The 25,446-nt window shown below is 33.2% G+C and overlaps 1 protein-coding gene across 1 annotated transcript; it reads left to right on the top strand.

Annotated features, from left to right (window-relative positions):
• The first annotated feature begins 21,224 nt into the window (after positions 1-21,224).
• On the top strand, positions 21,225-24,247 carry LOC18507256 (uncharacterized). Its single transcript, XM_007099646.3, has 4 exons — positions 21,225-21,287; positions 21,400-21,860; positions 22,779-23,382; positions 23,567-24,247. The coding sequence occupies exons 1-4, from the start codon at positions 21,225-21,227 to the stop codon at positions 24,023-24,025; spliced, it is 1,587 nt and encodes a 528-aa protein (XP_007099708.1). The 3' UTR covers positions 24,026-24,247.
• Positions 24,248-25,446: the final 1,199 nt, after the last annotated feature.

Here is a 25,446-nt window from a genome sequence, read left to right as displayed (position 1 = left end):
AATTACACAGCATTATCTTCAAGCATATATGTATATCAACATAATGCAACCACATAGAAATCCATAATAACCACATATCATAACATAAATCATTTCTCAAGAGCTTGTTCCCAAGACATTCATTTTCATGAAAAATCGTATAAAATCATTCAAACATTTGTCAAATACATTATATACCCAAAATAAGTTTTGAAAGTAGTCCACTCACCAATTGATTGTAGAGCCTTTAAATGACTTCAATTCTCTTAATTGTCCAAACAAGATGTTGGGGCTTCCGTAGAGCCTAGGACCACATTAGCATAATCAATAGGTTAATTTACACTCTATGAACCCTAAAAGCTATCTCTTAGCTAGCTTTCAATTGTCACATTAAATGGCCATCTATATTAACTATCCTAATCACTAAAAGTAATGAACATACTCAACAATAAAACAACTCATAAATCCCAATTAATAGCCATTTTCTGCAGCTAAAAATCAAGCTTAATTCATCACTTACCCTAGGGCTCCTTTGTAGTCAAATTTTCTTCCAATTGCTTCCAAATCAATGGAGTAATTCTTTCTTTCTCTCTCTAAAATGCCCAACTAGTGAGAGAAAGTCTAGAAATAAGCTTTATCAAGGGTTTTGAAGTGAGAGGATGAAAGAATTCAAAGGTTCTAGTCAAAAGGGTTCAAAGGTGTGAAAACTAGAGTTAGAGAGAGAAAATCATTCAAGCTTGAAATCAAGCTTCCATGGAGTTTTGAAGAAACATGAGAGAGGAGAAGAAGAAGAAGACCAGCTGCTAGAACATCTCTAGAAGCTGCTAGAAATTCAAAGATATTTATAGGCAATCTTATCCTTTCCCTTAAAATTACGAAAATGCCCCTCCACCAATTTACTTATTCTCCTCCAATCTTTTATGCAATCTTTTTGCTCTTTTGACACTGGGACAAGATCCATAATGGTCTATACATGTTTGGGTTCATAAAAACTTAGAATTTTAACCCGAGGTGAAAAATGACCATTTTGCCCCTATTATGAAAATTGTTGAAACTTCTAGGTTTCTTCGTGTTTTCACCAGCACACATCATTTATGCAGTCTTATACCAATTTTGACTTTAAAATATCATAAAACTTTCTTCTGGAAGCTTATTAGAGAAAATGACGAAATTACCCCTGGCTCGTATTATTACATCTATGCTTAGTTACAAGCCTATAGAGATTGAGGTCTCACAGATATATTCGGATTTCTCCTTTTAGCAAACTCGACCCGAATCTTCCTATTCTCAGTCGCGAGCTTCTCAGTCCATAGAGCCATCTACATAACCTCTTTATACGGCTCCTTACCTATCACTGTCATATGGTCTTTGATTTCATTTCGGAGCCCTTCCTCAAAGTAATTAGCTTGATCCTGCTCAGTCTTACCAGATCAGGCACATAAGACATTAGCTCGTTAAAACGAGCCTCATACTCCTCTATTGTCAAACTCCCCTATTTCAGACTCAAGAATTCCCTCTTCTTTTCCTTTCGATGAAAATCAGTACAATACTGACCAACGAACTCTCACAAAAAATCTGACTAGGTCGGAGGAGTAGTAAAACGAGACTTCACTGAGTTCTACCAAGTACAGGCCCTTTTCTCAAGCAATCTAGTGGCCACCATCAATTTCATATCATCTTCTAGTCTCATATCATTAAGTTTCTCCGATACCTGAATGATCTAGTCCTTAGCTGCGGTTGCATCCAGACCACCCGTAAAAGAAATGCAACCGAGTTGCCTAACCTTCTTAAGTTTCTTAGAAATAGAGACATCAGGTACTTGTGGTGGAACAAGAGGGGGAGGTGGCACTGAAGGAGCGACCAGAGGAACAGCAGGAAAAACTTGACCAGCCTGAGCCTGACCAGTAATAGCAATGAGAAAAGCTGCCAATGCTTGAACTGCCTTAAGAGGCATAGTAGGAATACCAGTAGGTGGTGGAAGAGGTGGAGGATGTGGAGGAGTCTCAGTATGTTCAGCAGTAGGTGTTGCCTGAAAGGTAAATGCAATCAATTCCCCCTCTATAGGATCTAGCTGACGATGTTGAGAACGGCCTCTTCCCCTCCCGACTGATCTAGAGAGAGCTGGGCATCCACGTCGAGGAGGCATAATGATCTATAAAAAGAAACAGAACAAGTTTAGACAACTTTAGGTTCTATATGCAATTGTATGCATTCAACTCAATCTAATCTAACTTGGGGCCACATTGACACTATAGTTTTTAAAATAACTTTAAAATCAAAAGCTTTGATACCAACTTAATTGTCACAACCCGGTACTCCCTTCGAGCCCGTGACAACCACCGCGATGTCTCAATAGACATTCACTACCCGAAATGTCAACCGAAACCTCACAAGGCTCTTGCATCAATTTTACATCTCCCCTATGAGCAACAGTTACTAAATATCATGTTTTAAGAGAATATAAACTATTTTTAAATCAAAAACAAACAAAAGTAATTTTTGCCACACAGTGGTATTTTGGTCATTTTTACCTGAAAATTTTGAAACCTAGTGAAAGTACAACATACGATCGAAAAATATACATTTTTTATCTAAAAATAATTTTAGTAATTTAAATCATCCATTTAAAATAAAATTTTGGCTAATCAAACTAAATAAAAATAATAAAAATATTACATAAAATATTTCATTTTCTTATAAAACAATATTTATAGAACTCTGTGTAGATAATTTTTGTAGCATAAAAGCAAAATAAATTCATACATATAGTGGCACAGGCAGCCAAGTATACAAAATATTCTACAATGACATGTGGACCCCACAATAACCGTAAATATACAAGACTGTAGACCTTCAATTTTTAAGGATGCAAATCCAAAAGCAACCCTCGACAAAATCGGCTGTTTACAAACTGTCCTGAGCCTTAAATGGATAAAAAGAAAGGGTGAGCTTTTACAAACCCAGTGAGTAAGCAAAATTCATCTATAACATCTAAAGTTGAGTAAATGGAGACAGTTAAATCATCCCATCATAATATTCAAAACTCATTTCAATTCCTATAAAACAATTACATTTCATCAAAATAATCAACAAAGCTTATGATTCTCTTAAAAACTTGGCTTGTGCCGAAACTCATACTCGGTGACACCTTGGCCTGGGCATCTAACCGAGTCTGCCAAGGATGTTAAAACAACATATGCCCATAAAACATGTTTTTACTTTTAAAATATAGCCATTCCTTGGTGTTGGTTGAGTTTCATCCTTATGTGGTAGTTCGGCATGAAGTGAACTCTAAACTTACCTTAGGAGATACCCTCCGCGCCTCTCATGCTAAGGTAAAATATAACGGGGTTTACGGTGCCCCTCTAATAGGCTGATCCACGAAAACTCGCCCACTGCAGTAAGGTAAATACATAACCCACCAAATCAATAAAATTTCGATAGCATAACATGGCTAATTGTAACTTAAAATCTTACTACGCAAGTATATGTATCGAATAGATAGTATATTAGCAAACAGAGTATCGATCCCACAGGGAATTGATATAAAACTTTACTAAGTACTAAAATTAGAACAATTTAATCTTATCCAAATAATCAAAATTAATTAATTAACTAAAACTAAAAATAAAACCAACAAGAAAAATCAAAATAATAATAACTTTAAAAAATATCAAATCAAACAAGCCTAGGATTACAATATCCCTCACACTTTATCTAAATCTTACCTCTCTTCCTTAACTTATTTCAACAGGTTGAATTGCTAACCTAAAGTCCTCAATTATTTATAAAGGTCTCTCGACTCGTCCTATAAAAATATCTATTTTAATCAAAATACTATATCCCTATGTGAATTGAAATTAAAACAGACTCATTAAGTTTAGGTTCTAATCTGGCTACATATGGCCTATAGGTATATCCCTATCCTATACGCAAATCAATTAATATGATCATATGCTATCCCAATTTTAGTCTACTCTAAACTCCCTTTCCAAGTTTGTTTAGGTTCCTAAATCAATTTAATTGGTCGCTAAGCAATTAAAAGCATTAAGAACAAATTTGAATAAACAATTCAAATCCCATTGAAAATAAGTAAGACAGAGATTAAAAACTTAGACTACATGTGAGTTCCATTGCAATCCTAGAAAAAGAAATTTAACTACTCATGATCGTAAAATAAAATAACATTGTATAAAATTCAACCACTGAAAGTATCAAGAAAGATAAAAGCTAAGGAAGAAAACAAAACAATATTTTCCGCCTTGATCTCCAAGTTTCAGCCCAACTTGTAACTTCTTGAATCTCTCAAAGGTTCTCTCGCTAATGTTGTTAAACATATCCTATTTATACTAATAAACTTAACCTAAAGTTCCTTAAGCTGACCTAGGGTTTAATTGGGCTTAAAAGTATAATAAGAGGCCCAAAATTCAATTGTCAATCTTAACAAATTTCCATTCCCGGCATAGTACGTCTAGCTATTTTTTGACTTGATTTTCTCTATCTTCAATGCAGAAATGGGCAAAGTAATCTCATGAAAGTTGTATCTCTGTCTCTTAGCTTTCCACTGATCTAAGAATCGTATCTTTTGGAGTTTTGTAGCTCGAGATATAGCTAAAATACTGAAGTATATGCAAGCAGATTTTGGGTCTGTCTACACCTTACTTTTCAAAATTAAGCCTAATCACCTTTAATCCTACAAAAGAAATAAAAACCAATAAATAATAACCAAATTAACAAGAAAAACATAAAATTAAAATAACTAACTTAAAGTACCCTAATTATAAAAACTACTAAAAAATAAATAAAATAACAATTGAAAATTGAGGACTTAGCTAATATTTAATAACAAAATTGGAGTAAAATAATTCTATAAAATAGAATTATCACTAATATAGTACTATCTAACCTGTCAATGTAAGACAAAACAATTTATATAATTCAGAAAACTACAATTTCAACCATTCATGCTACCACAATTTCATAAGCCATTAATTCAAATCATGTATATATATATATAATACGAATGTATAGCCTCTACTTACTCTATTTCGAAAATCAACATTTAGTTTCAGAATAATTTATAAATTTCATTCATTTAACCAACATTTAAAATGTAAAACATTATAATTTGCAAATTAAGTGCCTTATTCTTTAAAATCCTAAAACAAGTATAAACCACTTTAGATAATTAAGATGAACATCTGATTACTCACAATAGCAGGAGTTTGGAGTGGTAGGAGTACTCCTATTCTCGGTCTTCGGGCACAATATCTTTACCCTTATCAGAGGGCTCACCACCTATACATAATACACGACACGTAATTCAATATATTTGTGCCAAACTGTTATAAAATTATTCCAGGCTCTATATGAATGCATGACATTGAATGAGAATTGTCCGAATAATCACTTAAAGACAGTGTTCTACGTGGGTTCAATTATGATCGAACTAAATTGACATTTGACCTAACTCGCACTATGCCTTGTTTAATTAGCCAAAACATCCAATTCAACTCCAAATATCTTCATTACACTTATAATATTCCAAATACACCAAAGTACCACAATGAGCTTAATTGTGACTTAATTGACCGTAACCGAAATTCATTCCGATTTCGATATCCAACATCATAATTCATCAATTCCTAGCTAAATAACATGAATTACAACCAAATCCATCATCAACATGCCCTATAGAAAATTCGGCCAAATGAGGGTGGTTGAAGAACATGTGATTTTCTTGCTTGTTTTTCCTTCCAAACATCACAAAATGACTAAAAACACTAGGATATTATGAAATCTAGCAAAATTCATCATGAAAACTTCTCTCTCTAGATTTGGCCAGCAAAGGTTCCCTCTTGAAAACTTGAATTTAAGCCATGGAGAATGAAAAAGAATGCATGGGAAAGGTATATCACAAGCTATAATTAAAAAATCTTACCTTTACTTGCTTGATTCCTTGAAATCCAACAATTTCTCTTGGATTTTTCCTTCCTACGATTTGTTCTTCTCTTTTTCTCTTTGTTCCCTTGCTTAGCCGGCAATAAGAGTGTGAAAGTGAGGGTTTTAAGTGAGTTTATATAGGCAATTAAAATACTATTAAAGCTTGACACTTGTCACCTTTTAATTGGTCCATATTTAAAAACTTAATAATCAAGCATTTCATTCCCACCACATATAATCTCTCACTCAAAAAATAATGGGTGAAATTCATGGTTTTGACAAGTGTCACAATGGTGTAAAATTCTAAAATTTCCAATTTCGACCTCATGGAGACCTAAAATGACAATTTTTCCCTTTTGTTCGAAAAAATGTCAAAATTTAAATTTTTCACTTCTCAAATTCAAATAATGCTCTAATTAATCACATTTAGTCAAAATATCATCCAACATTCCAATTTTGCCCTTGGGTGGCAAAATGACCATTTTGCCCCTTCGTTATGAAAATTCTCGAATTAACTTCAAATCAATCCTTGAATTTCGAATCATCATATTAAAACATTCTAAGGTTCAATAACTCTCAAATACATCCTAAAATCTCTATTCAAACTAGTTCGAGGTTTTAATCGACTTAATTGTACCACTAGGTACGACACCGACTTTTAACGATTCTCTGAGGCATCCTAGTATGTAGATATGCTATCAAGTACATGAATGACGTGACAAGTATATAATAGAGTAGGGCTTGACATTGTTCCTTACCACATTTTCGTACTCATCCATCTTGTTCTTGAATACCCATTTTGTACCAACAATTAGATGGTTGGTTGGCCTTGGAACTAAGGTTCAAACCTTGTTCCTTTCAAATTGGCCCAACTCCTCTTGCATGGCTATCATTTAGCTTTATTCGTTTTCAGCTTCCTCAAAGTTTTTTGCCTCCACTTGTGAAATGACTGCAAGATACTCACGAGCCTCTTTTAATCCTCTTCTAGTCTTAACACCTTTTGCGGGATAACCAATTATTTGCTCTTGATGATGATTTCTTACAAATCTCTAGTTCTAGGAAGATCGTTGTGTTGTTCTTCAATTCTTTGTAAATCCTCTAGTGGTGGTACTTCCTCATTTTTCTCCTTTAAGCTTTCTCCTGTGTCTACTTTTTTGTCCAAATTCATCTTCTCCATTTTCCTCTCAATATCATCTACATCATCATCATTAAGCACTACCTTTCTTTGTGTAGCATTAGTCTCATCAAAGGCAATATGAAAAGACTCTTCTATAACTAGAGTTCTTTTGTTAAACACTCTATATGCCTTGGAATTCAATGCATAACCTAAGAAAATGGCCTCATCACTCCTAACATTAAACTTTCCCAATGGGTGTTTTCCATTATTTAAAACAAAATATTTACATCCAAAACTCATTAAGTGAGAAATATTTGGTTTTCTTCCTTTGTAAAGCTCATAAGGGGTTTTAGAAATCATGGCTCTAATGGAAACTCTATTTAAAATGTAAGCTGTTGTGTTCACAACTTCAACCTAAAAATTATTTTGTAAGTTATTTTCACAAAGCATTATTCTTGTCATTTCTTTTGAAGTCCTATTTTTTTTTCAACAACTCCATTTTGCTGAGGGGTTCTAAGATTAAAAAAATTATGGTCAAAACCATTTTCATTGCAAAATATTTCAAAATTTTCACTTTCAAATTCACCACCATGGTCACTTCTAATACTAACAATGGTAAAACCTTTTCCATTTTGAATTTTTTTACAATGTTTAACAAAAGTTGGCAATGCATCATCTTTGTGAGCAAGAAAATATACAATGTATATCTAGAGTAATCATCTACAATAATAAAGCCATATGACTTGCCTCCTAAACTAGCAACAATGATTGGTCCAAACAAGTCAACATGTAATAGTTCAAGTGTGCATAAAATGATTAGGTCTTTTATTATGAGTTTTGATATGGTGTACATACTAGTATGTTCTAGTCTTCTATGCCACAACCAACTATCACATACATCATTGGCAATAAGACATGATTCACTAGACTCAATTTCCTCAAGAAAGATGACATACATATTCTTAATTCTTTTGCTAATGAATGCAACTTTGTTACTATCAATATCAATCACTTGACATCCATGGGAATCAAAGCATACTCTAAAGCCTCTATAAAAAACTTGACTAATGCTTAGTAGGTTATGCCTTAGACCTTTGACAAATAAAACATGCTTGATTTGAGTTTAAGAGATGTTACCAATGGTTCTAATTCCTTGGATAATACCTTTGGAGTCATCACCAAAGGAAGCACTACCACTCTTTCTCCTATCAAGCTTTGAAAATAGCTTCTCATTTTTGATCATGTGTCTTAAGTAGCCACTATCCAAGAACTAAGGTTGCCTTTCATTTTGGTTGAGCTTTAAAACATTGATCTTTTTGCTCTTGCTCAACCTTTGAAACAAATTTTTAGTTTTTCTTTGAAGGTATCTATACTTTGATGGGTCTTTGGGGGTTAGCAATCGCATGGGATCCTTTAGGAAATCAAACCAATTTGGATTTGGGAAGATTTCTACCATTGTGAAAACAATCATAAGGCATATGACTTTTCTTGCGATGTACATAACAATGACATGAAGATGCACTAATTTCTATCTAACATTTGCATTTCTTTTATGCTTTTCATCACTTTTTAATTTTAGTTTTCAAGTTTCTTCCATTAAAACTTTAAGTGCAACATTTTCATCAACAACTCTTTATAATTCTAAATTTTTACTTTCTAGTTCTAACTTCAGAAGTTCAAAGTCAGATTTAGAATACCTGAGTTCTATTTGAAAAATGTTTCTTTGCTAAAAAATGCAACTGAAATCATGCTTGATTTTTTCTAGCTCATCATTTAAAACCATAGCCTTTTTTCTCATAGTTTTATATTTCAATGCAAGTTTTTCAACTTTAGCATATAGGCAATCATATTCATCTTGGAGATCATTGTCACCACCCGGAACCTCCCTCAGGCCCATGACAATCGCCGCGACATCCCGATTTACACTCATTATCCGGAATGCCAACCGAAAACCCGTAAGTCTTACATATCAGTTTCTTTCCTTTCCTGTGAGCAATCATTGTTAAATATCGAGTTTTTAGAGAATATATACTATTTTAGATCAAAAATAATCAAAAAAAAAATTTCGCCACACAGGGGTATTTTGGTCATTTTTTTCTCAAAAATTTCGAAACTGGCTAAAACGTAATATACAAGTACAAAACACATAATTCATATTCAAAATGAGTTTAAAAGTCTAAAATCTTCATTTAAAACGAAATTACGGTTATTTGAATATAATGAGAAAATAAAAGAAATATTAAGGAAAATATTCTATTTTCTTAAAAAACAATATTTATAGAGTTATACGTGAATAATTTTTATAGCGTAAAAGCTAAATAAATTTATACATACTGAAATACAGTAAGTCAAAATATTTAATTTAATTTACAATAACAGGAGGGCCCCCGAATAAACAAAAGTAAAGAGGACTGTGAACCTACGTTTTGGAAAATGCAGATCCAATGGTAGTCCTCGATGAGATCAGCTATCTACAGTCTATACTGAACCTGAAATGGGTGGAAAGGAGTTGGGTGAGATTTTGCAATCCCAATGAGTAAACAGACATTATCATAAATATCTAAAGGCGAGTAAAATGGAGGCAAGTTTAAACAACAAATTTCAACCCATTTCATAATGTTTCCAATTTATTTCTTAAACCATAAAATATTTGTAATTTACCAAAACAGTTGTTAAGGCTTATGTCTTTTATTAAAACAAGGCTCAAGCCAAAACTAATCCTCGGGGATACCTTGGCCGAGGTGTCTAACCGAGTCCGCCAAGGGTGTTAAAATATTCACACGTGAAACATATTTTTTTTTTTTAAAACCAGCCGTTCCTTGGCGTTGGCCGAGTTACACATTCACGTGGGGGTTCGACGTGAAGTGAGCTCTAATACTACCCCGGGAGTTACCCTCCTCGCCTCTACAACCGGAGTAACTATATAACTGGGTTTACCGTGCCCCTCTAATAGGCAGTCCACGGAAACCCGTCACTGCAGTGACTAACCCACCAATTTTAATAAAATTTCGACACTATAACGTGGCTTTTATTTATTTATCCAGCCTGCATAGTAAAATCAACTTACATAAATTTCCCAAAATGCACTCACAAAATATAGTCACATATACTCATTTCTCATAAGCCATTCCTAGGAAAATATATATTTTTCAAGTTAGTTTGCAGCCTCCAATTACTCAATTTCATAATCAATACAATATATTTTTATTTATCACATTTATTCCTAAAACATCAAAAATCCCGTTTTCATTTCATAAAATACATAAAGGGCATTTAAAAATAAACTCTAGATAATTTACAATAATAATAAGTTTACTCACAGTTTGTACAAACTAAAAGCTTTCTAAGCGCCCCGATCACTACTCGTCGGGTACGACTTCTTTGCCTTTTCCGGAAGGCTCTCCTCCTAGACACATTACAAAAATTTACACAATTCATCACATTGATGCTAAATCACTATATAATTAACTTAAATCCTATACTAATGCATGGTATGAAATGCAATAGCCTAAAACGGCTTAAAAGCGGTATTAACCTATTTTTGGCACTTTGCTCGATAAATTGCTAACGCGCTCCATTTTAGCTCTAAATCATCCCATTCTCTCTCCAACATTTCTAACCATTAAATATCAGCCAATAACCTTCTAAAAACAACAAAATCAGCTCACTCCCTTCCTTTAAAAATTCGGCCAAAAATGGGACATTAACTCGGTTAATTTTCTACTTTGTTTTTCTATCACGTTTAATCGTTTTTCATCATTTTCTCTTCATTTCCCTTAGAATAAAATCAATTCATCATCATTGTACAGCATTGAGCATCCAGCCAAGAGTGGGTATTGTGAAAATTTAATGATTTCTTGCCCAATTTAATTTCTAAACACATTTAACTAACGAAAACTATCAATTTAACTAAAAATCAAAACCTAAAAATTTCAATTTCTCTCCCCTATAATTTCGCCCAGACCTTGATATCACTTTTTGATCTCTCTCCTCAAGCATGCTAAATGGAAATAAAGGCATAGGAAAGGTAGAAATCAAGCTAAAATCAAAAAATCTTACCGTTAGACGTGTAAACGGGCGAAAAACACGAATTTCCCTTTGAATTTTCTTGTTTCTCTTTGGTTTTTCTTTTTTTCTTCCTTTCCTCTCTATTTCCTCTCTTGTTCTTCCCTATGGCCGGCCAGCACTCAAAATTTGGGTTTAAATGGGCTGACTTTTCATTAAAATAATATTATTTCATTTTAAAAATGCCACGTGTCACTTTCCCATTGGCCCATTTTTAAAATTTCATCCATTTGTTTCCAAATTTTCACCATACACTTGTCCCACATATCCATAGCTTAGATAAAATTCTCAGACTTATCCAAAGTCTCGGTGGAGTAATTTTTGAAATTTACACTTTTGCCCCCGTAAAGGTAAAAAATTACATTTTTGCCCCAAAAATTGAAAAATTGCCCATAGACATATTTTTCATCCCTTATACTCATACCATTCTCCAATTTGTCAAATTTGATCTAAATTCTCTCAAAATCTCAAATTTTGTATGTGGGTGGTAAAATTACGATTTTGCCCCTACACTCCAGAAATCACCAGAATTAAACTTTTTCACTTCCTATCATTAAATTATACTCCAAATAGTTAATCTTGGTCAAAAATTTCACTCCATGATCAAATTATTATCTTAGGTGGCAAAATGACGATTTTGCCCTTGAATATCAAAATTTCTAGTTTTACCCCAAATGAACCCTCGAACTCCGAACAATCATTTTTAGTCATTTTTGGACTATAAAATATTAAATTTCATCCTACAATTCCTATTTGAGCTAGTTCGAGGTTAAATCAATTTAAGTGTACCGTTAGGTACAATATCAGGTTTCGTCTATTCTTAGGTGCTTTTCTAGCGTAATAACATGCTACTCAATGCATGTATGTCATGACATGTATTTATAGGGTCGGGTTTTACAATCATCATAAGAAATATCACAAGAATTAGATGTTACCTTAATTTCTTCTTCTCTTGCCATCAAGAAAAAATTTTCTTTTTCTTCCTTTGACCTTGAAGAGTCACTGTCAGACCATGTTGCCGCCACCATTACTCTCTTTAGTTTCTTCATCCTTTTTGAAAGTTCTTCCTTGAGCAGTGGACATTCAGATTTGAAATGTCTTAGTTTTTTGCATTCAAAACAAACCACTTCATCCTTCTTATTCTGATCACTCTTAAACTTGTTTTTCCATGGAAGACTTTGACTTTTCTTGAAATTCTTTCTTCTAAATCTTCTACTTTTTTACCTCATGAGTTTCTCAAAACTTCTAGCCATCATAGCCAACTCTTCATTATCATCACTAGAAAGATTTTCCAACTCTTCCTCAAATGTGATGATTTTCAAGGCTAAGTTTTCTTTTTATCTGTGGATTCTCTCTTTTCTTCCTCTTCTTATTCTTTTAGCTTAAGTTCATACGTGAGAAGAAAGCCACAAATTTCATCAAGAGTGATTGTTTTTAAGTCTTTAGTCTCATGGATGGTAGTGACTTGAGGTTTCAAACTTTTGGAAAACATCTAAGCAATCTTTTGACTAGCTCATGTTCAAGAATAGTTTTGCCAAGTTGATTGAGCTTGTTTGTAATGTTGGCGAACCTATCAAACATGTTGGAAATATCTTCACTTAGTTCCATTTTGAACATTTCATAGTTATGGGTGAGTAAGGTAATTTTGGACTCTTCAACTTGAGAAGTCCCTTCATGGATGACTCTAAGTTTTTCCCAAATCTCCTTGACTGTGGTACAACTAGAGATTTTATTAAATTCAATAGGGGTTAACGCACAATGCAGAGTGTTGATAGCTTTAAAATTAGTTCGAACCTTTTTAACTTCAACTTCAATCCATTTTGCCCTTGGTTTGGAAATTTTCTCTCTTGTGATAAAACTAAGTGATGTGGGAATATAAGGTCCTCCTGTAATCACATTTCACATCTCAAAATCAAGAGCTCTAATATAAATAGACATCTTAGTGCTCTAATAGGCATAATTTGATCTACCAAATAGAGAAAGCCTATTTGTGGGTTGACTTTTAACAACAATAGACTTTTGTAAAGCCATGCAGATCTCCCCTAAGGATGTTAAGCCTTAAATTTGAGGGTTCAACTTTGATACCACTTGTTGGTCCCGTTCAAGTGCTAAAGGGGATGAATAACACTAAAAATTTTAAGGTTAGCTCTCTTTAGCTTGTTGAGCTCTTAATCAACTAAAGGAAGAAAGGTCTAGAACTTGTTTTAATTACAAGACACCAAGTAAAGAAAGGTAGAGAGAAATGGATAATGCAAAAGTATTTATAATGGTTCGGTTCTGTAACGATCGCTCCTCGATCACTACCGGTGTCTAAGTCTTGTGAGAGAACCCTCCAAGTCCCGAACAAGCCTTATTCTAAACTTTTGTTGTAACAATGAACCCATTCCACCGATCTATTTAATTACTTGAACCATATATCTCTTATGTAACATAACTCGAACAATAGCCATAATAAATCAACTCAACTTTTATTCAACATAATTGTAAAAGTACATCAAGGTCTTTAATATCCAACCATACATTTACATTAACACTATTTATAATCAAATTATGCTATGTAGGACTCGACCTCTAGCAGCGGAGTGACTCAGAAGAAAATGTTATGAGATACCTTAACCTATTCACAGTGGACCATAAGTGCCGATGATTGCATGCTAGGTCAATCACTATCTGCAAAAGAAAGATAAGGAGGTGAGTCTCATAGACTTAGTGATCATCGGCTCTGTGAGCAAGGCGTAGATGGGAAACAACATAAAGCAAATAAATTTGAATGATAAAATCGGAATAAGAATAATAATCTTAGAAAAATTAAATCACAAGTAGAGTGTTTGTGCCTTGTAAAAATAATGTTATAAAATTATAATGCAATATTTCACTTGGCAAAATGATGCCAGATACAAGTGCAGTAAAACAAAGTTCAATCATCGAAAACATCAATTTCCATCAAAATAAGAAAAACAGTATAAAAGTATGCACGCTCCCAAAATGTGTGGCATGAAAAGAAATCAATGTGTACAGCCACATAAACCAACTCATGATTGTCAAGTAAGCACTAAAAGCTTTTATTCAAACAAGGGGAGCTGTAGAGAAGCCTAACTCTCCACCATACAAAAGAGTACGCATCGAAAAACTCACAAGGCTCTCGAGTAAGTAAGCATAGTAATCACCCGTGGACCCACTTCCACGTAATAAAATCCAGAAGCCTTGCTCCACCGGATTCCCATAGCCATGGTAGTCTCGACGATGTTGGCTGACATTGGGAAAATCAAGCTATCGCAACTATGAATATCACTTGTGGCCTAGCCACATATAACAACCCGCGGCCTTGTCATGTATAATCATAGACCATGGCCCCAACCAAGTCTAATAGCCCGTCAGCGACCTAAAGGTTTTCTAGCTAGAGCTCACTTGTGGACAAGGGTCACACTATCCCAATGTGACATTCAGCCTACTCTCGACACTCTCAGTTTGTCAAAACAGTTTTTAAAACCAAATCCATGTTTTTCGAGACTTTTGTTTAAATCAGTTGAAAATAAGGTCCAATAACCATTCAAATTGATTTTCACATTAAAAAGGCATGGTGTAAACACTTTGTACAAAGATAAGAATAAAACTGGTGCTCAAAACTTGCATTTTAAATCATTTAACAAATGCATTTGGCTATGCACATCACACAAAAATACAAAGTACAGATTTTGATGCAAATATCGTAAAAAGGTTTGTTTCTCGGTTTTTAAAACACCTTACATATATAGCTTATCTATAGATATATCCAAGACAACTTTTAAAACAACTTGCATCCATAATTTCCTCTGGTTTCTACTAGCTAATGCTTTCCATAAATCGCATTTAAAATAATTCGACATGTCTATTAATCGTATAGCAATATATATATAGTATGGAAATTCGGTAATTGACACCCCCTACTCACCTTACAATAGCGGGATACTACGTCGCTATTGATTCAGGTGCATATCTAGCTAATTCTACTTGCTAATCACCCATTACCTCCTCCAGTATGCCACCCCGATAAATCTTCTTCACTTACATAACTTCTTAGCAACAATTCAAACTCAATATATTTAATTATACTCATATACGGGCAGCACATCAATCAATAAATCCTTAACCTAATTTCACAGTTTCCATCAACATGATTCACAATCATTCAACATACTATCAACCAACCAAAGCTTACACATCACAATGTAGTCACATTGCATGCTTACCTTTCGGTTTTAGCTTGAGCTCCATATATAATCCACCATTCATCACATTCTCGGTCACCATTGTTGCCACAAGCATAAACAATTAGAGCACATCTCATTTTACTTATCTATATGTGATTTCAAGTCTAAAATACGTACCTATTGCTTATCTAGCTCCAAAATCACCATGCATTCCAAGATTGACCCACATGCATGCATCTATTTCTTTCAAATCTTTGAGGACCTTTGCTGCCACAAACATTCTCACACAATTACCAACTCATTTTCTCAAGAAATCACAACTAAAATCAAAGTTCTACTTGTTACCATGATTATTATTATTTTCATCCATTATTTGGTATAGATTTTGAACTTGCAAATTTTCCCTTCAAAATCTTTTAAAAGTTCTTTCTATCTCTAGATCGAAAGGAATAAGATTCAAGTTTTTCCTTCACATACAAAGACCAAAGATGTCTGAAAACAAGAAAATAAATAAAATAAGGTTTAAGTTAAGACTAAATTTGCTTGATGTTAGTATTAATAAAAATTCTAGAAAATAATTCCTCGGCAACAGTACCAAAAACTTGCCAATTAAAATTCTACCTATGCAAATATACATATTGAACAAATAGTATATTAAGAAATAGAGTATTGATCCCTCAGAGAATTATTCTAAAAATTTCACTAAGTACTAAAATTGAAACAATTTAGTTTTATTCAAATAATCAAAATTTTAATAGCTAATTAAACTAAAACTAAACTAATTAACACTAATAATCAAAGCAAAAAGATAATTAAATAAAGATCAAATTCGAGAAGCCTAGGATTAAAATGTCTCTCACACTTCATTTAAATCTTACTTCTCTTTCTTAACTTATTTAATGGGTTGAATTGCTAACCTAGAGTCCTCAATTCTTTATAATGCTCTCCTGAGTCTCTTATAAAAATATCTACTTAAACAAAGACACTATATTCCTATGTGAATTGAAATTAAAATAAACTCATTAAGTTCAGGATCTAATACTGGCAACATATGACAAAGAGGTATATTCCTATCCTATATACAAATCAATTTATTCATCTAAGCAAATAGATATGATCACATGCTATTCCAATTTTAGTCTATAGTAAACTCCCTTTCCCAAGTTTGCACCCGAGCATTTGGCTCATTGGTTGGTGCATGATCCCCCTGCCTAAAGAGTAGGGTTCAAATCCCCCCTCCCCCAATGAAAAACAAAAAAACTCCCTTTCCCAAGTTTGTGTAGGTTTCTAGATCAATTTAATTGGTGATCAGGCAATTAAAAGCATTAAGAGCAAATTGGAATAAACAATTAAATCCCATTGAAAATAAGGAAAAAAGAGATTAAATATTTAAACTATATTTGAGTTCAATTGCAATCCTAGAAAAATAAATTTAGCTAGTCATAATTGCAAAAGTAAATAAAAACATATGAAGTTTAGCCATCAAGAGTAACAAGAATAATAAAAACTAAGGAAGAAGAAAATAAATATATTTGTAGCTTTGATCTTCAATCTTCAACCTTAACTTCTAGCTTCTTGAAAATCTCTCAGGATTTCTCCTCAATGTGTCTATATCTAACTTCTCCTTAAGCTAACTACTTATAACCTAACTTAACCTAATTTTACCTAAACTAAAATACTTTGGCCTAAAAACTCTTAATTTGGGCTTAGAATAAATGTAGAGCCCAATAGGAACTTAACCAGCCCTTACCCTACTCTTTCCACTTTGTTTCTTCAAGTTTTCTAACTTGACATCAGAGCACACCCCATATAAGCCGCAACGCTCCTTTTGCTTCATGCCTTCTTCTTGTCGACTATTGCACTCCATCAACTTTGACTGCAATTTTCTCTATCTTCAAGGTAGAACTAGGAAAAGTGATCTTACAAAAGGTGTAGCTATGTTTCTTAGCTTTCCAATGGTCCAAGAATCGCATTATTTGAAGCTCTAAAGTGGAAGTTATGCTAAAAATACCACGACATATACAAATAGAATCTAAACTCCTCAAACACCATTCTTCACCTATAAAGCCTCATTCTTCTAATCCTACAAAAACATAAACTAATAAATAATAACTAAACTAAGATAAATAAACATAAAACTAATTTAATTTAATAAAAATATAAATAAACTAAATAGAAAAATAACTAAATTCTAACCAAACTTAAGAATTTTGCTAACTTTTAAGAACAATTTGAGATAAAAATAATTCTATTTTATAAAATTATCAATTATACAATTTGCTTCAAACATTATAAAAGGCAAAGTTATATTTGGAATACACACTAACCTAAATACTACATTCCTAGAATACTATTAGTAATAAAACATAAAAAATGAGCTTTTACTTTTACTAGAAAACTGTTTCCAATTAGATTATGTTACAGTATGACTATCAGCAAAAATCAAAGTTAAACACTCGACAAAGTTGGTTTATATTTACCTAAATCTATTTTCACACATGATCAACTATATGTTGCTCTTTTAAGAGTTATTTCACATCAAGGATTACAAATCTTGGTTACAGATGATAATGGACAACCTTTAACTGAAACAATAAATATTGTATACAAAGAAATATTTGATAATTTACCTTGAAGCATATACCATAACTTCTTTATATTTTTTTCCTTTACTCCGATGCATTTGTTTCAATTAATCTAAACCTCAATAATGATTTGTTATTTCTTATAGCAATATGATCGAATAGATCGATGAAGCGTTGTCTTTTCTACACTTATCAAACAAGAAGATGAACTAAAGATGAAAGTATTACATATTTATCAACTACCGTCTTCACAATCAAAGTTATTTCTAAGCTATAACGTTTAAGTTGCTCAAACAAAGGTAAATAATTTTTCCTTATACAATACAGTGCTCACAAGTTTTTCAATAGAGCATACTCTATCCTTTTTTTTTTCATAATTGATAGCATACTATATCATTTACCATACAGATTGACTATTACACTCTTCCTGATCATCAATATATACTTTAATATTAATAATGTAGTTAATTGTGCAATTCTGATAACATCAACAACATAATTAAAATTAATAAGTTAACAATTTGTTCAACTATATTCTTCTAACAACATCAAATAGATGATTAAACTTCTATTCAAAATAATGATAAACCTTCATATAATATTTCCAACAATGCCTACAAAATAACGATGTCCCAGCACAACACGTGGGAAGCAATCTAGTGATTTATTATTTTTAAGACTTGTAAGGCATAAAATCTCTCTGTTTAATTGATTATATTTTCATCGATTATTCCTGAATTTATAAATATTTCATCCTTATTTTTGTTTTCCCTCCTTGATTGTTCATTGAGCTGATGATTACTGAGTCTGTGAGACTCATTCACAGATATTATTGTGCAGATAAATAAATGGTTGGGGACATCGTTGGCAAGGATATCTTCTGCAACTGTGTAGGTAAATGGCATCTCCTAACTTTCCCTTTTGTCACTATATTGTCTAGTTGTCTATTCGTTTTCAATTTAAAGAAGTGTTGTATTTAAAACTAATTTGGGCCTTGGCCCCTCAATGTTATGATGTTAAATTTGGAGTATTATTATTTAAAACGTGATATATAAGTACTCAGTAAGTTCTATTATGAAATTTTATGTGTGTTGAAGAATTCAAGTTGCATCTTAAGACATTATTATTATTATTATTATTATTATTATTATTATTATTATTATGGTTGTCATGTTTAAAGAAATGTTTGAACTATGGATAGTGAATTGAATATAAGAATTTTAATTAGTAAATTAAATGAAACATAAAAGGCTTGCCAAGTTGTTGCCTGCATGACTTGTGCGCTAGTAGTGGCTGTAGGAGTGGGTCGTTACATAATGCGTCGGTGTTCCATCGGTTTTTCCCACAATGAATTTATTCGGAAATCATTCAATAATCTGTCAGAATCGTTGACAAAATTTTACCGAAAAAGTTTTTTCTATCAGTAAAACCTGCTTTTTTTGTAGTGATTATAAATTAATGTTCCTACAATTCTATTTTTAAGGTCCTAGTCGCGTAACTAATTAAGACACAGACCCATAGATGGCAAGGAGCATCATCTACTAAAAAACTCTCTGGATGCCTGAATGCAGGCTTGGAAGACTGTATCTCCGTTGCTATCTTATCTAGACACTGTAAATATGCTGCAACGAAAACGTGTCTGATTTTTCTTAACTAGCTTTCCATCGTAAAGCAAGCACAAAAGAACAGCGTTACATGACAGACCATCACTGGCAATAGCAGCAAGTACCTCTGTTTCATCTGAAACCGAAACTTAAAGAAAATATTTTCCAGAAATAACAAAAATATTGTCAATATTCTTACCAAACTTTACTCGTCAGTAGGCTAACACTTTCAACAACCATTGCAAGTTGAAACAGATTTTTTTGTGTCATTATTTGATAGAGATTTTGATATTTATAACCCTGTACCAAACCAAAGCTAACTCTATTTACCTTACATAATGTCTCAAAACCACATTGCCCACCATGGCTGAAGAATTTATTTGAATGTTGGCATTACAGGGCAACTTTCATTATCAAATTGTGGAATTAGTCATTGTGCCAAATTAAGTCTACTGTAAGAAGGTGCAAGTCTTAAATGATCAATTTAATAAGTTTAGACTTTATAAAGTTCTGGACATATTGCCTATTAAAATGAATTAATTTTAAACTAAAAAAGGAGAAATAAAATGCAATTAAATTAGTGGTGCGTATATACCAGCATAACCAAAGCAAACCAATTTTAGCACAATGAGCCTTCCTAGTTACCAGGAGTAAGCAACTTTACTGTGCCTTTTTGTCAAAAATAAATGACTGCTAATATTTCTAACACATGCAAGCATGTGTATTTTAAAAGTTTCTCAAAAATTAAATATACATTCTAATCAACACAAGATTTATATCCACAATTAAGATAGTAGCTGAGTTTATCCCTCGGTGAATTGCGTTCTTTATACGATTTGGCTTGACTCATGAGCTTAATTAAAGATTAAGCATTAATGTGACTTTATTAAAGCAACCCAAACTACAAGCATTAATGATTTAATTAATTAGATGACTTTATGATTAATTTGGGATTGGAGAAAGTAAACAAATGATAATAGGTTTAATTAAACTTTAGTTCATTTATACTTCTTGTTAGTGGTTAATCTAATACAGCTTCAGCAATATCTCGTTTAGAAATGCTCAAGTTATCCAATATATATGAGAAAGACATGTAAAGAAGAAAGAAACAAAAAAGGAAAATGGATGCATGGTTTTGTTGGTTTCCTTTTGAAAGGTAAGGGATGCATGGTTTTGACTTAAGGATCTAAATTTTAGTGACCTACGAATTAAGCCTCAGGGTAGATTGGAGTGTGAACCAAAATTCTAACAAAGTTGTATGCTAGCTAGTTCATGTTACGTATAAGTTTCTAGCCACGAAGTTTGAATTTTTAGCAAATCAAATTGGTTATACTACAGTATATTCATTCAATTAGCTCATTTCTTAGTTTACAAGAAATATAACTCTTCCACTTTAGGAGTATATATGCAGGTAGAGGTGACCATTGCCATAAAACCTAATTTCGTCAATGTGAAAGTTACCTCTTAAAAGGATCATGCAAATTGAAGAGTACTACTTGTATCACAAAGTCAAAGATCCCTTCATATTTTTCGAATTTTGAGTTTATGTTGGATGATCAATATCGTAAAGTCAAAATTTAACATTTTTTCCATGAAACAAAGTAATAAATAAATAATAACATCTTTGCAAACTCAGAAATTAGGTTATCGGTCCATACATCCTCTAAAATACCCATGACATGATACTACTATAAATATCAGATTCAAAGATTAGAAAAATTGAGATAATAATTCCAATTCAATGGAGCTTGTTCTCTCCCTCTGCCTTGTTTTTCTACTGGCCTCGAAAGCTGCAGGTTCAAATGTAAGTCTCTTCCCCTTTTTCTATCACACAAAAAGCACATACATACATAAACAAATGTTATATATGTCAAGAAGAATAAATATTTAAGCTAACCAGGAGTAACAAGCTGCAGGATGTGCAGGACTGGTTAAACCATGGTGGAAATCTGCTTAACAGGAGATTCGCAGACAATGAAACCAAGATAAGCCCTGGAACGGTTTCCAGGCTACGCTTGAAGTGGACATTTAATGCAGGCAGAGATATTACTGCAACACCAGCAATTTTCGGTGGAACCCTTTATTTCCCTAGCTGGAACGGATATCTTTATGCTGTCAAAGCATCGGATGGATCTCTTGTTTGGAAGCAAAATTTGCAACAGTTGACTGGCCTTAAGTCTACTGTAGCTATATCCAATGTCAATGTAACAGTGTCAAGAACAACTCCAGCCATAGCAGATGATTTACTTATCTTGGGACTCAGTGGACCTGCTTATGTTGTTGCAGTTAAACGATCCAATGGGCAACTTGTTTGGTCTACCCAGCTTGATAAAAATTCACATGGTGTTATCACCATGTCTGGAACTTATTACAAGGGGTCAGTCATTTTCGCTTCATCTCCATTAAATTAACTGCTGAACTTTCCTCTATACATTGCCAAGCTAAGCTCTTTGATATCTTAAATGATCACTTGGATTGAACAAAACAAATGTAACAAGCTAATATTATATCTCCTAATGTATATATAAGTTAGATTGTCTTTTTTTTGAAAGAAAAAAATTAGGCAACTAAAATCATAAAATTTGCAGCAATTTAAGCAGAAACATGAGTCATTATTTAAGTTAGTTACATCTTACAATGTACATAGGCAATTTTTTTAACTGCTCTCACTACTAATATGTTGCTTCTAAAAATAAACTAAACATAAAATATTTGAACTTATGCTACGCAATCTGTCATTAAGAGATATGGTGAGAGGTCCAGAAAGTCCAACATAACTAAGAAACACAAGTCTTGGTCAGCGGAAAGCAAACTGTTCTGAATCCAACAAGACTGGTTTCTAAATGAGCAAAACTGATCCCCTATGGCAGCAATGCAGCAAAGATAGCCATAATTCAACAGCTCTAGGCAACCACAAAAGCTGTGGCCAAAGTAAGAAGAGAGAACGCATTTCTAAAATTCTATCAGTATAGAAATGTAGGGCTATATCTTCAACAAGGAATCTCTAAACAATTAAGTAACGCTAACAAAAGACATATTTGATTAAGAAGTTTGCAATCAAAGTATTTTTTTCATTACTCATTTAGGTTGCCTTATTGTATGACTCCTTACTCTTTGTAAATTTGTAGTCTTTGTGTGGTAAGTTTTCACTTTGGGTTTGATGCGTCTTGGGAAAAGGTGACCTTTCCTAAAATATTCAATGATAAGTAGACCTATATTTCGATAATTTAAGTGAGCAAAAAAAACACATTTTTCGATAATTTAACATCAGTTGCATTCAATTTTATTAACTCAGGCATTTCTATGTTGGCACATCCTCACTAGAGTCCACCGTGAGCATTGAGGAATGCTGCATCTTCCGTGGAAGCTTTGTCAAACTAAACGCCCGAACTGGCAAAATCTTGTGGCAAACTTATATGTTGCCTGACAATTTTGGCAAGCGTGGAGGGTATGCTGGAGCAGCCATTTGGGGAAGCAGCCCATCAATCGATGTACGCCGAAACCATGTCTACATTGGCACAGGGAACCTCTACTCAGCACCTAAAAATGTAACAGACTGTCAGGAGAGACAGAACAATCAAACAGACATACCTACTCATCCTGACGAGTGTGTTGAGCCTGAAAACCTCTCAGATTCAATCCTTGCCCTTGACTTGGATACTGGAAAGATCAAGTGGTTCCATCAGTTAGGGGGCTATGATGTCTGGACTTTTGCATGCATCAATCCCTCAAACCCAAGTTGTCCTCCTGGTCCAAACCGTGATGCTGATTTTGGGGAAGCACCAATGATGCTAAGCACATATGTCAATAGGACTAAGCGTGATCTTGTTGTTGCTGCTCAAAAAAGTGGATTTGCTTGGGCTTTGGAGCGTGACAATGGCAACATTATTTGGTACACTGTAAGATGTCTTCAACTCTCTAGATTAACAAAACAGATAATTATACCTTTCAAAAAAAAAAAAACAAAACAGATAATTCTGTATTAAGTTGCCATATGAATGAATAAACCTTCCTATACTGAAATTCAACTATTTTGGTAGTGAATAGAACCTTGATGTTCAATTGGTAATTTGGTATACTTAGGAAGCTGGACCTGGTGGCCTCGTTGGAGGAGGAATATGGGGGGCAGCGACTGATGAAAAGAGGGTCTACACCAACATAGCTAACTCTGATGGCAAGAATTTCACTCTGAAGCCATCCACAAAGATCACAACTGCAGGCGGATGGGTCGCAATGGATGCTAAAAATGGTCAAATCCTTTGGTCAACAGCTGACCCTAGCAATGGTACTGCCAGTGGCCCTGTTACCGTTGCAAACGGTGTCCTATTTGGTTGTTCTACATATAGACACGGACCCATATATGCAATGAATTCCTACACTGGAAAAATCCTGTGGTCATATAACACAGGGGCCACCATATACGGTGGGTTGTCAGTTAGCAATGGATGCATTTACATAGGCCATGGATACAAGGTTAGTCTTGGATTTTCTAATCCACGCTTCACTGCTGGAACGTCACTCTTTGCCTTTTGTGTCTCTTGATCCTCCCCGGAAAGTTAAATACCAATAAGTAAGGCATTTGTAATCATGAATAAAACTGCTATTTCTCTATCTAGTATTTATAGGCTCCTTAATCCTGATAGAGAAGGAAATTAATATCAGCATTTTGTAACAGCAAGAATCACCTTGTAATACTCAATTTGTAGCATACTGGGTTCATTTCAAACTGTTTAGAAGAAAAAGAACTGAAAAATATTGGTGATCTTTTAGGTTCTCCGCCATCATGGCTTTACTAGAGTAAAAATTCTTCAGACAAGTTCACCTTCGTTACTTCCAACTCTGTTTTAGCATAATTACATGTTGAGGTTTAAAGGTTTGGGCTAAGGCCTTAATTATCAATATTGAAACACCAAAAGAGAAAATTGTGAGAGATAACTTTCTTCATAAGTCCAATCTAAAAATATCATTCATTATAATTTTAATTATTTTCAGTCAATTTTTGGCATGACTTGACAATGATGCTTTTTGTTGTATTTAAATGTGGTACATCCACATAACATGCAACTTTATTAATTATTTGTGGATGATTAACTAATATTCATTAATTAATGTTAGATATTATTTTGATATTCCTTAATTGAATAAATAATAATAAATGTTTGAGATAGAATATAAATTTAAATTTAATTTGTTTAAATTTAAATTATCTATCCATTATATTTAAATTTAATTTTTTTAAATTTAAATAAAGATTAATTACATTTAAATTTAATTTGCTTAAATTTAAATATGATATCCTATATTTATATCCCTAATACGTCTATAAATAGTGAATAGACGTACTAGTTTCAACACACAACCAAAGAGTGAATGTGAGTTCTTTTGTAAGTCAGAAAAACCAAAGCTCTTTTTCTCTTTTTTTCTTTCTCTTCATTCTTGAGGCACCATCAAAGACCAAAGGGTTTTGGAACGTGTAATTCTTATGGAGGACTCTAGTCGACACTTCATAACAATGAGAGTGAAGAAATTATTGTGTGCACAAAGGAAGATTTGTAAGGTAAGCTTATTCGATTAGAAAAGGAGTGAAATATTTATCTAAGAAGGTAAGCCCACCTACCAACAGTGGTGTCAAAGCAAGTTTTGGCTTGCTTTCATCTTTTTAATTTTTGTATATTTTGACAGAGTGTTTTGATTATGATTTTATTTAATTTTGGGTTTTGGAACGTGTAATTCCTTGTGGAGGACTCTAGTAGCCACTCCATAACAATGAGAGTGAAGAAATTATTATGTGCACGAAGGAGAATTTGTAAGGCCAGCTTCCTCAATCAGAAAGGGAGTGAATTATTTATCTGAAAAGGTAAGCCCACCTACCAACAATGGTATCAAAGCAGATTTTGGCTTACTTTCATCCTTTTAATTTGTGTATATTTTGAAAGAGTGTTTTGATAATGATTTTATTTAAT

The sequence above is a fragment of the Theobroma cacao genome, chromosome 4, assembly GCF_053813885.1.
Source record: "Theobroma cacao isolate CCN51 chromosome 4, ASM5381388v1, whole genome shotgun sequence".
Lineage (NCBI taxonomy): Eukaryota > Viridiplantae > Streptophyta > Magnoliopsida > Malvales > Malvaceae > Theobroma > Theobroma cacao.
This window is presented reverse-complemented; position numbering and strand designations above follow the sequence as displayed.